At 43.8% G+C, this 16,701-nt stretch overlaps 1 protein-coding gene across 1 annotated transcript in view; it reads left to right on the top strand.

The window, feature by feature from the left end:
* Positions 1 to 16,701, top strand: part of LOC117748154 (ADAMTS-like protein 1) — a 74,946-nt gene that overhangs the window by 8,404 nt on the left and 49,841 nt on the right. Inside the window, exon 4 of the mRNA XM_034557788.1 lies at positions 11,711 to 11,827. Coding sequence (XP_034413679.1) covers positions 11,711 to 11,827 — 117 coding nt within the window. The remainder of the gene's footprint in view (positions 1 to 11,710; positions 11,828 to 16,701) is intronic.

Genomic DNA, 16,701 nt, shown 5'->3' with positions numbered 1-16,701 from the left:
AAGCTCATACTCCCACTCAATTATGATGGGATGTTTGTTCTTTGGCAAAATACACTGATGCTTATCAAATAGTTTTATCTTGAATGTCTCATTAAAGTATAAAGTGATGGCAGTAAAAGTATATAAATTGTGACATATCAAAATGGTCTTTTGATTGAATGGAAAATATTTGTATTTATTTCACCTCTTTGATGAGGGAAATGACTAAATCCTAAATGAAACGTTAAGGAGAATTCCTGGGGCGCCTCGACAAAAATACCCTATAGAAACTGTTTTCATCAATCATCCAATGACGGTCACCTTTATGTGTGAAGAATTATCCTGGTGTTTTGTTCAGTGCACACATGCACTGAACAGTGAACTCGTTGGCCTGCGACACGTGGAACACTGTGTTGTATTTGTGCCACCCAGCTGTCAATTATAAACCCTTCTATGAATTGATTTGATGAAGGAGGACAGATGTTTGTATATGTGTGTGTGTGCAGTATGCGTTTATGAACAAAACTCTGAATATGAAATCCACCGCTAAGATTCAGTATGTCTCGGTCGCCGCTTTCGTCCGGGCGGGGGGGGGGGGCCTTTGTGTTTTACGCCCTGGCCATCACACACGGCTTCATTACTGATGGAAGTTAGGAGTCACCGTTACCGAGAGAGCCTCAGATCGGCCAGTGAATCGATCAGACTAATGAAATGCTGTGATTGAGAGCTGTAACACAGCTGCTGCAGGCTCCACTCTGTCCATGTCTGATGGTTGGACTGCTTCCAGGGTTGCGTAAATGTGATAGTATGCAGCGTTCACTCTCTCACTATGCAGCAGATATGGTTCTCAGTGATGCTTTCGGTTAGTTACACCAGTGGTTCTCAACCCTTTTTTCTGTGAAGTACCTCCTCTGGAAAATATGTACCCCCTAACCAGCGCAAAGCATTTCTGGTTGAAAAAAACTTGAGAACCACTGTACTGGATATTGGACTGACTTGTGTGTGGACCAAATTCTAGGGCAATCCATCCAGTAGTTGTTGAGACATTTCATTCAAAACTCAAAATGCCAGTAGGATTCATCCTCTGGGAACTATGCATGTCTGATTGTCCCAATTCATCTAGTAGATGTTGAGAAATGTCACTGGATGAGTGAATGTTATGACTAGCTAGTGGCTCTAGCTGAAAAGTCACAGTATTAACAAATTCATTGGGATTCATCCTTTGGGGACCATGCACTTGTTTCCCAAACTTCATGGCAATCCATCTTGTCGTTGTTGTTGACTTCACTCTGAAGACAGCATTGCTGAAATCTCTCCGGTTATATTTAATGTGCACAATAGCTTTGACTGGTTCAGGGAATTGGCCACAGACAGAAAAACTGTATTTAATATTATCCTGTATTTATTTTGCTCAAACGTCCTCAGATACGGTTGTTGTTTTTCTCTTCATGTTTAAAACTTGTGTACCTGCCCAGATGGTTTCTTGAGACCACCTATCGCTGCCCCCTCAGTGTAACCGATAACATTTGGAAGCTCCTCTTTGTGGGACACTAAATGATGGATTTGGCCAATTTGCTTTTGAGCCGAAGGTCAGTAAAAACAGAGGAGGTGGAGATGGATGATCTTGGGAAACCTTTTGAAAACGTGATTTGGTCAGGATTGTCCACCCTCGCTTGCTTGAGTTTCACACTTTTACATAACCTTCCCGCTCGCGTTACAAGCCGGAATCAGCTATAACACAGGACCAAGGCCATCCATCATAACCAGAGGCAGTAGTCAGAGAAACAAGTGTTTTTTTTGGTCTTTTTTTAAGTGGATTTTTTTTTGTAAGTGGATTTGATGGAAGATGCAAACTGGGTGGATGTCATAAAGCAGAGCAATTATGCTATGTTCTTTCACTCATTGGACTGTTAGCTTGGCCCAAATGATGCTGGGCCACAGGAAATGAACATATTTTATGATTCAGAACCCAAAGTCATGTCAGTTCTTTTCGGTTCTTTTATGTTATCTTGACAAGCTATTCATTCTATCTCAATGTGCTGCCTTAGAAAAATAGTTGTGGCTCTCTACTCTCTGAAGCAATGGACATTATGAACATTATGCGTCTTCTCAGACACAAAACATCACTAAACAGCTTTTAGTCCAGCAATGACATTCCTCTGGGATTGGGACATACACTTGCTGCAGGGTGAACTGGCATGTATCAAGAAACGACATGCTGTCACACCTGTATGTCAAGTTGGGTTTTTGTCCTGTCTCCATGTTTGTTTTGTGACTTCCTGTTTTATTTTGGAAATTAACTCTCCTTTCGTTTCAGGTTCCGTGCCCTTCCTCTTGTGTCACCAGTCTGATTGTCTTCCCTGATTCCTGATTGTGTCCACCTGTTTCCCCACTTCCCTCATGTGTACTTATAGTCTGTGTCTCCCCTTGTCCTGTGCCAGTGTGTCTGATCCCTCGTCCTGCACACACGCCTAGTCATAGCCATGTCCAGGAACCTAGTGTTAGTCTTTTCCAGGTTTTTTCTCCCTGTGATTTTTTGTTATGGAATAAATATACGGTTAGTTAAATCTCCACTCTGTGTCCGAGTCCTCCTCCACAGTTCCCGCCGCGTGACACATGCGATGTGTTCAGATCTGATCTTCCCTTCTCTTCCGTCACTCTGCCTTCAACAGCGCCGCCACAGGAACCTATGTGGGCCTGACCCTATATGTGCTGCTGTTACTGATGTACAGTATAGCCCATGGGTCCAGTGTGTCATTCCCATCATCAGGCTTATTGTACTTTGCTGTATCTTTTAGAGGGCCCGCTTTAACCTTGTTTGGACACAAGTAACACATCTAGTAGTTATTTTTCTCTCCAACAGCTGCAAGTTATCCAAGTCTTATTTTAAAGCTGCATGAATGAGTTTCTTTGGCTACGTACTGTAGTGGCATAACTCAAAAAGCGGATCGTCACACGCGCATTTGATAGATTATTGACTTATGAGATTGATATTGCTGGCGAGAGAGAACAGTTGCGTCTTCATGCACCCAGAGTAATGCAGCAGTATCGGGGTTCATTTGAGAGTGCCGCTTTAAAAAAAATAGTCATCAGAAGAGAAATAAGTGAATTCATACATAGTATTCAAACTGTAGCTATTGGTTATTCGCTGATTCATTGTTTTTATCTGGCTACTGAGCCGAGTCCCTGTTCACCAGACGGTTACAACGGATAACCGGCTCCGTTGTAAAGACTCCCACCCTTTGCACAGGGAGTTTCAGCTTCTCCCTTCTAGACGGAGGTATTTAGTACCACGTTGTAGAACAAAGCGGTATAAAAAACGCTTTGTTCCAGCAGCCATCATTCATTCAAATTATATCAGTGCACTGATTTGTGGCTTTGTGTACTTTTGTCATCATAGTCTGTGTTGATTGTAATGTGTGTCGAGATGAATGCAAACCAAGTCTACCTACGGGGGAAAAAATAAAGTAACCTAACCTAACTCTGTTTAGTTCATATAAAGCGCTGCGAAAAGTAGTCCTAAAGCACCAAAATGATTTTTACACTACCGGTTCCCTTGTCTGGCAGGCAACGCTTTCTTTGAACGGATGCCTGAAATAAGGTCGGTGGTTAACACAAGAGGTTTTAAAGTTTTGTTCTACGCTAACAAGTGGGCGACTAAAATACGTCATCACGCCAACGAGACCGCCTGTACAGCCTTGTTGTGTGCGTGCACTGATGCGACCGCCGTGTAGTTCATTTTCAGCCTCGAGTTAGCTTTTTACTTCTGGGAACCATTGTGACTCCTGTGTTGGCCTACAAAAGTACGCTACGTCATCCCTGCACCACTTCATATTGCCTGTGTACCTTCAGGTTGCTTGAATATTTTCCACATGGAGAGAAAAGCTGTTATCCAGATTTGTAAGGAGGCCTCCTGTAACCACTCCATCAGAAAGACATTTTCTGCACAGCTGCTCGACTTGTGTGTTTTTTTTTTTTTCTCTCACCAGCTCAAACAGGATCTTTGCGGAACGCTTATTTTTTTTTAAGAAACACTTTCCCTGTGATGCTTCTACTGTACAGAATGATCCCATTCCCTTTCCAATCAAACATGTCATAACTGCCACTGAGGTTGAATCGTGTCACCACAGTGTCTGTGGTATCCAGTGTGTACTGTATTAAGAAAAAACACTTGGTTTTCGTGGTTTTACAGTATTCTTCTGTACTGGCATTGTAACTGCACGCCGTGCTGCTCTTTAGGCTGTCAAAACTCTTTTGATGGCCTCATTAAAAAACCTCCACATTAAATGTAATAGCAGTCGTTACCTGACTGAGAAACCGCACTGCGTCTGGTGCAAAGATTAATGTTAGCGGTGGAGCTTTTTTGTTGCATTTGAGATGTCTCCCTGCTGGTTCACGTGTTACAAAAGGCTTCAGCTCTGGATTTCACGGCTCCATCTGTTTGTATTGTAAGCACAGGGGTGTCCCACCACATAATTAGCCCACAACTTAAGTAGAAACTCCATGATGAGCCCTCGGGGGGGCGCCCACACATGGTCGGCAGGTGTACTAACCTGTCTACTTAGCGGGAAATATGCTACCTGCTAACGTGGCACATTTGGACCGGTCAAGCACTCGAGTTGCAGTCGGCCTGTGGTCAGCTCGGGAGTGAGGAATTGTGATTTATTGTACGAGCACAGCCGGGGTGAGCATTACAGTATCTGGTCTCTGTTCGTACTGCACGCAGATATTTTGCGGTCGGAAAAGGATTTTCTCAAAAGCCAGCGGATGGTTGAGGAAAAAACTGTAACAACTGTGTTATTAAATGATCGATGATGACCTCTACAGATGACTTCTCCTGTTGCCTTATACAGAACAGCCACGGGACACAGTCGGTGGACGAATCCCTCACACCCTCTGACTGAAGGGGCTGTTTCTTGGAGCCATCAATCTTGTTCCTTCTTAATAACCGAAGAGACCTTTCCTTCACATCCCAGATATGAGATGGCACCTTCCCACCAAACTCTTTGCGAGAAAGTGATCGATCAATGAATACTAATTATTCCTTTCAATGTTTAAGGATTCGCGTTCGCCGAGCTTTTCATGCCCATCATCCCAAATGAACGTCCATTATAAAGTTCACATCGACAATCACACCATTCGAGAATACTTGAAACATATTTATTCAATATAAAGTATCATAAACTATGAAACATATTTACAAAGCCTTAAATAGTCCACTTTGTGTTGTGAATGTAAGGCTTTTAACTGTCGTGTGGCAGCATTCCACGGTGGCAGGCGTCGATGTCTTGCTGACTGCTTCTTGTCAGATGATAAACACCTAAAAGAGTAAAGCATAAACGGTTGGAACGGATGCATCCAAGGATGTATCATGTGATGCTGCTGGTGTTGACTGATGTTACAGGCTGCAGTTATGATCGTTAGCAGGCCGACCATGAATAAAGGTTTGCAATGTACGTCACTCCAGCTCTGCTTACGTCTTGAGGCGTGACTGTTCGGCCGTCACTGATAATGGTGGCCATGTGAGATTTTTATTGTTCTGCTTTGACAAAATAGTGACGGATCCTTGCAACACACCCTGCATCGACAACACCTCCTTTGCTTTCAAGAACTTTTCAAAAGTCTGCAAATGGAGAATTTACCAATAGCTTTGGTATTAGTTGGTATCTAGTGTCTGGAATTAAAAACAACAACAACAACAATTAATACATTTCTTTCAAATTAATTATTGTATAGCTTCTCTGTAAAAAAAAAAGGTGGACTATTTTAATTTTGAGGCATTTTCTGTTACATTAATGAGGAACAGCGTTCACCTCTTTCTCCTTACTAGCTTGCAGTGCTGTATGTAGCCGCTACGTTCCTGGCAGGTGTCATGTCGTCTCCGTGGCCTGTCCATTGATGATATCTGTCCATAATCATCTTCCTGGCGTGCAGCCTGCTCCTCACAACAGCCAAATCTGGAGGGTACCAGTCTTTGGAGCTCCTCTTCCTCTCACTTTGACATTGTTGGGCCTCTTCGCCATGTCTGTACCTGCACTGGACAGATGGAAGTCTGCGATGTTCAGGGGTAATGACCGATCCTACTGCCATGGCTCCTGAGAAGCAGAAGTAAACACCTCGCATCCGAATGTGCTCCTGCTGGTGTCTGTTGGTGTCTGTTGTTCAAGCGGCGCCGCACGGCTTATCATGCAGCGTCAGGAGCGGAGTGAGGAAACAGTGTCACTGCAAGTCAAGTGCTACGGCGGTTAAAGTCTGGTGTTTATTGAGGATATCGACACCATCAGCACTCTTATCCGTCTACAGTTGATAACACAACTGGAAGTGTTGTTTATCGCATTATCTTTCTGACGTCTGTATGATGTGCTTCTTCCTTCAACCATATTTCAATCAGGGAGAGACCCGTTAGATAAAGAAAGGATGCATGTTTATTGTTAACAGATGATATGAAATGATGAAGTCTCAGAGTCTTTGGCGCTTGGACTCGGGGAGATTTGCAATTGAGGGCCGACTGCCCCGATCAGCAACGAGATAGATCCCCCCGTGGAGTCCAGACCTGGTGGTGATGAGCTGATGGAATGATGAGTTGATGAGGCTGATGGATCCGTGAAGACTGGGCGGAGATGGGGAGGTGGAGGGGTGCGTAACAGCAGCATGAAAGAACTGAAGGTAGAGAGACAGTCATGTTTAAATGAGACAGCACCAAGATGATTGGCTAACCGTGTCATTGTTTCCGTGTGCTTATTGGATGGAGGGCATCAGCTGATCTGCGCAGCTGGTGTCATGATTGACGGCGCAGAACAATGACAGCAAGTAAACAATGAGTGAGCATGCGTGAGGAATGATTGGCAGGAATGTGAGGAATGGATGGCGGGCTGAGGGTTTCGGTCTTCCTGTCTGAACTTGCGCTAGAGCTCCATATGGGTGTGATGCCCCAAACACATCAACATATGGTGTTACAATACTGTCCCACGACATGTTGAAATTAGTCCATAAAGGATGATGAAGTTTGCTGTTTGGCTTGTGTCATCCTCTTGAAATTTGTAGCGGTTAGCGGATAATTTGAACATGCACCACTTTATGATCACTGTCACATATGACTATATATAACAAAAACCAGTCCATACTGGCATACATGGGCCCATTATACTTTTGACAACGCCCATCAATTGAAATGGGCTTTTCTCTTCCATTCTGTCTAGAATTAATTGATCCGCCTCTGCATTATGTTCCGCACCAGTATCCTGTTTCAACAGGAAATGCATCAAATTAAACAGGAACATGCTGTTTCACGAGGACTTTAAACGCCCGTGTCAAAGAAGTGCACGCATCATTAGGAGGGTGCCACGCATCGTTATGAGACATTAAAATGTGAGAGCAACAGAGTGTGAACGCGAAGGGATGTGATGACAGCGGCAGGCAAAAATGTTCATCCCCCCCCCAACACTCCTTCCCTTGAGGCTTCACTCCTTGTGCCGTTCAAGATGAGAAGTGGTTGGAGTTGAAGAGGGCAGCAATGAGACAGTTTGAGCCGCTTGCCACTCTTCTCCTCGCGCTCGCCGGACAGACTGCACTTGGGAGACGAACGTCAGCAAATCAGGTTGAAAGAGATCTGGCAGAGAAATTCCGGGGGAAGGTACATCTTCAAAGGCGATCGGAGGAAGGAACGTGAAGATAACTAAATAATCCATCAGGAATCAGAGAACGTGACGAAAGGGCTTAGTCATGAGCTGTTGCATCGCAGGTATCCCGTGTGAACGCCCAAAGTGAAAATTGTAACCATCGGTGTCTTCTTCCTCTTTTTACGCTGACTAGTGGGGTTGTTGCCTGAGGCCAGCCAAGACTCTGTCATGGCCTTCCCTTTATCAGCCCTGAAATCCTAAAGTGGCTGTGGGCTTTGGTCTGTAATGAACATATATCAAACTAAGTGCACCCTAATCCCATGGTCCCTTCATGGTGAGCGGAAAAAAACGGATCGATTTGCGCGGGCCGGGGACAGATATGGCAAAAGAAAAAAGGGCGCCCTTTTTCTCCTAAAGCTTATGAAAGAGGAAGGGACAAGGAGGGGAAACGAAGGCCACAATGTTTCCTCCTCCAAAATGTGTTAAGTAAAAGCTCACATAAGTCCCCTAGAAAGTGGATTAGCAAAAATATCTTTTCCTCTTCAGGTTTCATTCAGACAGGAGCCAGTCTCGAAAAAGTTGTGTCCTTATCTAAACATTGGACGGACTCTTATTAATCAAAGGCAGCAGTGCAAGAAACATAAGTCTCGGTTTTGGCCTAGTGCAGCATGGTAAAAGTCACTTGCGTTCCACAGTTTCAACCCAAACAGTGGAAGCTGGCACCACGTTATAGGAAAGCTCAATTATAATATCAAGTTGGTGTTATTACTGTTGATTATGTGCTTTTGAAGACCTGACTTGCCCCCGAGTTCACTTCCTCTCCTCTTCCCTGGTTGAGACGTGCTCTTTGAAATCCAACCCGCCACGGAGGTTAATGAATCACCGGCCTGGTTCACTGTTTTACTTTCACTCTGGGCCTTTGTCACATTGACGTACACATACGCACACGTTGGATTTGAGCCTGTAGTTTTGGAGATCGGGATGCCCGTCGGAGTTGGTTGTTTCAATCGCCGCTGACCTGCAAACCAGCAGCGTGTGTTTTTCTTAACCTGTCATGTTCATTTGAAATCAAATCAAACATTGCCTGAGTTTGTGCATGCTTGTACAGAATCGGACACATTCACGTTAGATCGCAGACAGAAAAAAGACTCAATGTGTTGGTGTTCAATAGGGCTGCCCTCATCTATCTATATTTCACAGGACTTCAGGTGACAACTTTGTCCTGGAAAAAAAAAAACGACATTTATATCATGCAATTTAGTTTTTGTGATCGTTTTTTTTCGACAATACCTGCACTAGGCAACTAAAGAGTGATTAAGGCTATGGTGATTATTTGAAGGCAACAAACGCTTTTGATCCCGGACCTGATTTTAGTTTTTTGGCCACTTGGGGACGTAGCTGTAAACACAACATTGACATATTATCCACTTATAAAGTTGTTTTGGCTAATGTGTTAGCAAAGCAGTTTCCTATAAACACATTCAGCAGATGTGTATCAACATCAGTAATCATTTGGAGTTGGGTTCCTGGCTTCCAGGCAAATATAAGTCCAATCTTTACCTTTCTTGTACCACCAATATGTGGCTCTTTAGCAGTTAGCTAATTGGCCAAGTCTAAAACCAAAGGATTTGACCGCATGGTGGCGCTAGATGAAAAGCCATGGGAGCCTCGAACGTTGAATGTCTGTACAAAATGTCTTGTCAATCTATTCAACAGATACAGTATTTCAGTCTGGACCAAAGTAGTGGGCCGACTTCGAGCCACGCTGCTAGTGTTGCTCATGTAAACAGTGGAACGTTGACTTGAAACATTTCACAGGATGCTTTGACTTTTTCAGTATTTGACCAAAACCTAGGATATTTCCATTTACCTCCTGCCGACAATGCCTCTCCTGTACAGGAATGCACAGTACCTGTATTGCGTTAAAAAAATATGAATATCAGTGAATATATGTTAAATAAGAAATAAAGGATAATAGGATTAATAAAGGATGCAGTCAGTGTCGCCAACCCCCTTTCTTTACACGATAGTGTAACCCGGCATTTGGACCCTCTTTTGAAATATCCAGTCCTCTGCCAGATCTTAATGGTTTAGTCCAGTGGGGGTGTGCAGGATGCTTGACATTGGCACCGGACAGCCAGTTTAGTTTGTTTGCTTAAGGAAAAGGGTTTGATAGATCCCCCTTTTGAGACGGCAGTCATGTCAGTACAGCTGTCATGCACCATTAGCCTGTGGCTCAGTCTGGTTCCAGCGTATCGCACGGCCTTTAATAAGGAAGATGGATGCAAACGTCAAAATGACAAGGGAAGGGTTGTCAGATTTGTCCGGCGTTAAGACACTAAAAGGGTGAGAAAATAATTTCTTCAGACGGTGTCAAAAGTCTCTTGAGAAACAAGCAATCGGCATGTTCATCTCGGCCGGGCCTCCATTTAGCCCTGAGCGAGGACATCTGGTCACTGAAGTGGTTTTCCGGCACATCTTAGCCGACACCTACATCAGCAAAGCTTCTCTTAACGATTGTATGCTTGACTTGTGTTGGCTTTACCCCGTGGCTTGGAGTTGTGCAACATTTTAATTTTTTAGCATCGATGGCAGGAAGGACACGCTTCAACGGAGATCTCATGTTATATTCAGGAATCCAATAGTGGGCTGTATTATGATAAAGGTTTTTCATATCACTTATTTGGTTTCCCATGATAAATGCATTCAAGTCAAAGTTTTTTTCTTCTTTTTGTTAACTGCTGAGTCATTCTGAGAAACACATGCTCTAATACATTTCTAGCAATGTGTTTTTACCAGTTTCTCTCAGGTAACATGAGTTCTTTAGACTTGCAGACCCCTACACACAGCCACTTATCATAAAGACTATCATAAATAGTCTCACATTACATTTGTTAAGCGGACTCTTTTATCTAAAGCGACTTTCACAACGCATTCAACCAGCAACAAACATTGGAAGAATTTCTAAAGAAACAGACAAAAAGTTATGTCGCAGCACAACAGCTGCCACATGTGCACACCCGTACCTAAGGATCTCGTACATTAGGATCTTGGTCATCTGAGGAGGCTTTTGCCCACATTTTACTGCAGTGACCTATGTGTTGTTACAGATGCCTCCGCGGTGTAAGTGACGTCCGCTAAGCGGTGCTGAGTGTAGGGCTTTGGACCAGATTGGATTCGTCTTATTTAAGAGTCCATTCGGTTGCTCTTTCCCACACAAAGCTGGTGTACGTTTAGCTGCAGTTGCTTAGCAGCACTTCTGCAACCCCCTACGATGCGAAGAAACCCCTAAGTACCCCAAACCCACATCCCCTGCTCTGCTCTGCTCCGCCTTGGCAGAGGCCCGGGAGGCACGCAGTTGACCCGGGTCATTACAGAGTGTTTATGACCCACGGAGAGCAGCTGAGGGCCTCCGCTCTGTGAATTTGTGCATCCTGGAGAATGCGGGCCCTCTTGTGCTGCTAATGGGCCCTATCCGCGATGCACCTCGACCCCCACCCGTCTCTCTCCCGAAGAGGTATGTTACTACGTCTGCTGGTATCAGATCTCTCGTCTGCTGTGAATTCCTCCAGGGACCTGTAACGGTTCCCCTCATCAAGATGGACGTGGGGTCGAGAGCACCAACCAAAAGAAGAAGGAAAAACATAATCCTCACTAAATGATTGAAAACAGAAACACGAAACATTTTAATACAATGTACTTTGTTTCCCACCATCACCATTGCTCTAGAGTGGTGAAATAGCATGGGCTGTTGGAAAACACTATGATATGAATAACAAAAGCTTCGTTGCATCACTGTGCTCTGGTTTAGTGTAATCGGTTCCTCTTTCTTTTTTCTTTTCCCCCCATATGGACGACCCGTACTTAAATAATAAGTGATACAACATGGCGTGCTCGTCTAAAAGCCTGCTTTGTAACTTGTGTGTTGTTTTATTTGACTTTTGCTCTGATTCGACCGGGCACTTTTTCTTTTAGTTCTCATCGTAAAAACCCAGCTGTCACAGGCTCCTCTGGCTGCGTCACACAGCCTCGTCTCGCGGCATGTTTGTCATCAAAAAGTGCCCACGTGGAACCTAAAGGACACCTCTGATGGATTCTTCTTTGTTTTTCAGGTTGCCGTTTGGGCCAACGACGGGGACGCCGTGTTCATCAGGGAATTCACCCTGATTCGACGAGACCACCTCGCAGAAGAGCCTCTCCATGATGGCAGCCAAAAGGCAGAAGACCCTGTAAGTCGCTGTCAGCAAAACAAAAACAAAAAAACGTTACTTATTGGTGAACTCCACCTGCTTTTTAATTTTCAAACATAAACTTCAAATGTCGAACTTCCCCCCCTTTTTTAAATAAGAAATTAAATGAGATGTCAGATTAAAAACTAAATCAGCCAATTAATCTATTGCGGTGTGTTTACGTAACGCACCACACCAGAGGAGTGAACATTCTGCCGTGTTACACCTCCGTAATGAATACTAGTGAATGATGATCGTGGGACATTGTTGGGAGTGAAGGGCGGGTTGACCCAGCTTGAGGCGAAACACACGCACTTAACACGTCCGAGGGTGGGGTGGCTTTCCTTTCCCCCTTTTTCGCATTGCACTACTCCCACTCTGTCATCACCTTTGATGAGACATGAGTCCCGGCCGGAGCAGGTTTCTGAAGCCAATCTCTCACCCAGATGTTTTATCTAATTAGGTGGGTGGGAGGGTTGAGCCTTTGACTTAATATATAGGATATTTAGCAGCGCGTTGAACACTGATGAAATATAGTGACACTACTTTTGAAACATTCACATGAGCAGGATAGCCTTTCAGATCAGTGGCTGGCAGAGGTCATTTTCAGTTTTAACTGAGGGGGTCCGAGATCATTCTGGTTCTGGTCTCGTGATCTATTATTAAGTGTAATATTCATGTTAACTGTCCTACCAAGTGACATATATTTGACAGTGTTTTGTTCCATCGTTGCTTTTTAAATGCTCGTTGATATCCTAAAGGCAGACTTAATGGAAAAAACATTTAAAAACAATCAGAAGTCAAGAATGCAAGCGCTGTGGTACATGTTTATAGTACTGTCGTTATAAACCACAAACAGCTATATTTACAGCATTTGAATTTTGTCTTGTAACCAAGCAGCAGTGTGATTTATGATCCGCTGACCTCAAGCTAATGTTTTTATTTGCATCAGCGAGCGGTTTTCAAACCAAACATCTCACAAACGACATTTATACATCCACTCCCACATACTGTACGCATGCCATCCAGACTTCAGTTGCTCTTTATGGGTTTCATTATAGTGAATTTGGTTGAATTATTTTGCCATCAGCACACAGGTGCAACAAAATCATGTCAGTTAATGGAAGAGTTTAACATTTGGGGGGCATTCACTTACTTTGCTTTCTTTCCAAGACTTGAGATGAGAAGAGCTAAAGAGCCAGAAGACAGTTAGCTAGGCATAAAGATAACCTAAGCTAAGCTAACCAGCTGGCATATACGAGGGTGCTATTGCTCCTCTAGCTAACCCTCTGCCAGAAAGTTGATACATTTTTCTCGAAATATAGAACTATTAATTTAAACACCTAGTATTTGGCTGGATTATCTAGCTTTAAAGAAGAATAGTACTTCTCCCTTAGTTTGTGTTGTCTGTAATATTCTGTCTCTGTTGACTCTGCCCTTTGACCTTTACATCTGAAGGAAACCGACGGTGTAGGATGACTCAAACCTGTAAACCGCTTTATCGCATATTAATGTCTGTGTCGAGACGGGCCAGAAGGTGGTTTCTTAAAGGGAATAGCCGTTCGCTGCTACATGTATGATGCTAACATGTCTTCAGATGCGGAGCCTGCAGACTCCCAGGAGCCGTACTCGTGATTCCTCTCAGCACGGTTCGGGTCTCGACGCCTGTAGCGCTGCTCTGTGTTGGATCTTGGTTCAATATTAAGCTTGATTCCAGGCCAAGAAAAACGCAGCTTAATTAGCAAGCAACCCAGGAGGCGAATCTCAGACTCCAAAGTGTATTCGCTGTCTCCCGTTTAACTTTCTCGAGTATGTGCCAGGGTCGGCTGGTGGGCAATAAGACTGACCTCCCTAACACCCTTTACCCTATCCCTCAAGAGGGCCACAGATGAATTGTTCTCTCCGAAGGAAAGTGTTTTTCCTGGCAGCCTCAGCACGAGCTACTTCGATGGAAGAGAGCTGTCTTTAACAGCTTAGGCCTAACATACCTTTGTAAATTAACCCATATTTATTATGTGATGGCAAGCATGTACTGTAGAGCTTCAACGATGTCAGCATTAATAAACAAATATCAAGTAAGTTTATTTGGTTGAGAGGTTACTGAATTAAAGTGTGTGGGGGGTCTGATGGCTAAAATGTTAGCCTCTGAGTCTGAGAAAGTTTTTTTTTGTTCTCCTCCGTAACATGACTGAATGAGTAAGACTATGAAGATAAACAGAAAAGCCGGTCATAAATCTCTCTACGACTATTCCCACTCATTGTTTGGCCATGAATGAATTTTTCCAGCAGCAACTAACTCAAAACCTGCAAAATAGGTTTCAAATATGTTTTCTACTTGCGTTGTCAGATTCATTTAACTGCAGGGAACGAACCTATGACTGTTTTATCTCTGAAGGTAAAAGCTGCGTACCTTTCTGTCCCAATGGGGACGATGCACAGGTCAGGTGGCAGCTATTACCCAACCTCGTGGTGATTGAAAGACAAAAAGAAAGGAGGACAAAGGACACGTATTGCACTTCTAATCTTAGATAGAAGAGAGAGAAACAAACAGTCGCTGGTAGAAAGAGGGACGCACCACACGGTTTTCTCCTCAGCTGGCTGCTGTCTAGACGGCAAATGTGATCATCCTGTCAACAGGCAGCTTTAAAGTGTGTTACTGAAAGGTGATCCTTCATTTACCGGAAGGTGCGCGTATGCGTCAGTTTCAAGTTGCATTTGTGTGATATTGAAGTTTCGTAATAATCGCATTAGTCATTTGATCAGTTGTTCATTCTCAATATTGATTGGCGCCGCTTTAAAGTACAAATTATTATAATTACGACTGTTATTTATATCTAAAAGCTCTATACCTAAAGTAAGGGAGTTGTACAGCAGGAGAGTACACAAAGTACTTCTAAGTAGTTCCTTCTCTCTGTAATCGCTCCACTGAGGGTCAGTGTGCACTGATCGCTGCTCTTGGTCACACATAGTGTTTTCCACACCAATAAGGGCCAGGATATTATGGGTTGTGACAGTGAAGTGTTTGGTAATGACATGTCATTAGAGCGCCACTTTGCAGCAATGAGGCCCCGGTGCGAGGACACGTCCACTCTGCCTGTCCTCGCACGCCTCGTGGAATGACGGTTACGACCCTTTGCGTTGTTGTTGTTTTGTTCTTTTTTTTCTTTTCTCACCATCTTTCTGTGAAGATGTTCGAGATTTTCTTAGGCGTGTCTTCCTCTCTGCCTCTCTCACTTCATCACATGCCAAGCAAGTCGGGCCTTAATCTTTTTACACGCTCAATTGCACCTCAGGCAGTAACCGTCTGGGGCTTTTTAAAAATATATATATATATATTTTTTTAAACCTTCAGGGTGAACAAGTGCTGAGACGGTTCCGCCTTTTGGCAGGGTGTCAGGGTTTCGGAGTAATTGAGGTCAGGCGAGTGGGGCCAAGGGCCAGTCGGGGTGGCAAGCAACGGGGGGGGGGGGGGGGGGGGGGGGGGGCACTCAGTGTCCAAGACAGCAGCAGCTCGCAGGGAGAGAGGCCCATCGCTCAGCTGCACGCCGTCTTGGCAGCTGTGTTTTGCATGGAGCGCCAGGTGGAAAGGGCAACGGTCTTGCGCAATTAAACACTTCATTTGTCTTCATTAAAAGGATGGGCATGTTAGTTTTGGCAGGCTGAGAGGATGTTTAGGCTTACGTTTTGGGTTTTTTCCACTGCGTGATTTGCCGCCTGGTGTTAACAGCGCTTCAAGTTGAAGCTTTAGGGGATTTTAAAGCTTAAATGTCAAGAAAAATGCTTTTAGCCGGTGCACACAACCCTTATCGCCTTAAAGGTACCCTGTGGAGTTTCTGACCACTAGTAGTGCTATCGGGCAAGGTATGAGAGAGTGGGTCCCAGTTCTGCATGAGCACATGCATAATTATACACAGTCGTGTCATGGTTTTCCACTTTTGCACAGATTCACTGTTTTGAATTATTTCGCAGAACAATGTTTTTCTTTGCACTTTGCATATTTCTTAGGCCCCAAGAATCCACACAATGTGTGTTTGTTAGAAATAATAAATGCCAATATAATGTAAACATGTTTCAAAGAATAGTTTGACATGTTGGTAAATACACATATTCTGTGTCTTGAATAGTTAGATGAGAAGATTTGGGCTGAGCAATTAATAGAAATGTCATCAAAATCGCTATATGGTCTACTGTAATTTTCAATTCATAGTAGGCGCAAATTCCCTTTTAATTACATATTGACGTGTAGCAGAGACGACTTTGCCGACACATCATATTCTACAGACTTAGGAAAACATCTTTGTCTGGCACAGATCCCCAATCAAGATCATTCCCCACCCTCAAATCTTGAAAATAATGTCGCAATTACAAATATGAGTCAAAAAAATCTATTTTACATTTTCAAGATTAATGCCAACCCATGGGCCGGGACCAGTTGGCTGAAGCGACATATTTACTGTACAGATGAGAGTGATATCAATCTCATCGGCCTCAAACAAGCGTTTTTCTTTTCCAAAATGTGGAACTACTCCTCTAACCTCGAGGATCGTTGGATCAGGTTATTCAAGCAATCACATACAACCATATACAAATCTTTCTTTCTTCAACATCAAACCACAGTGAGAGGTGAAGCATTTCATAAGGGGGGGGGGAAACCCATTCTCTTTTTCTTGACTCGTATCTAATCGATACATGAAGACCCTACATTCAGGATCTGTCCTCGTTGCATGATGCGTTGGACTCGGTTGTTTATTAGAAACTCCATTTGCTTCGACGCGAAACCGCTGCCGTTGGGTTGGAAAGCCGTGGGTTAATAACTGCTTTTCGTGGTTGCCAGTGATCAACCCAGTGCCAGTGTTTAGTTTGACTCCATTTGA

The sequence above is a fragment of the Cyclopterus lumpus genome, chromosome 18 (genome assembly GCF_009769545.1).
Source record: "Cyclopterus lumpus isolate fCycLum1 chromosome 18, fCycLum1.pri, whole genome shotgun sequence".
Taxonomy (NCBI): Eukaryota; Metazoa; Chordata; class Actinopteri; order Perciformes; family Cyclopteridae; genus Cyclopterus; species Cyclopterus lumpus.
The sequence above is the reverse complement of the archived record's forward strand: the minus strand, read 5'-3'. Positions and strand labels throughout refer to the sequence as shown.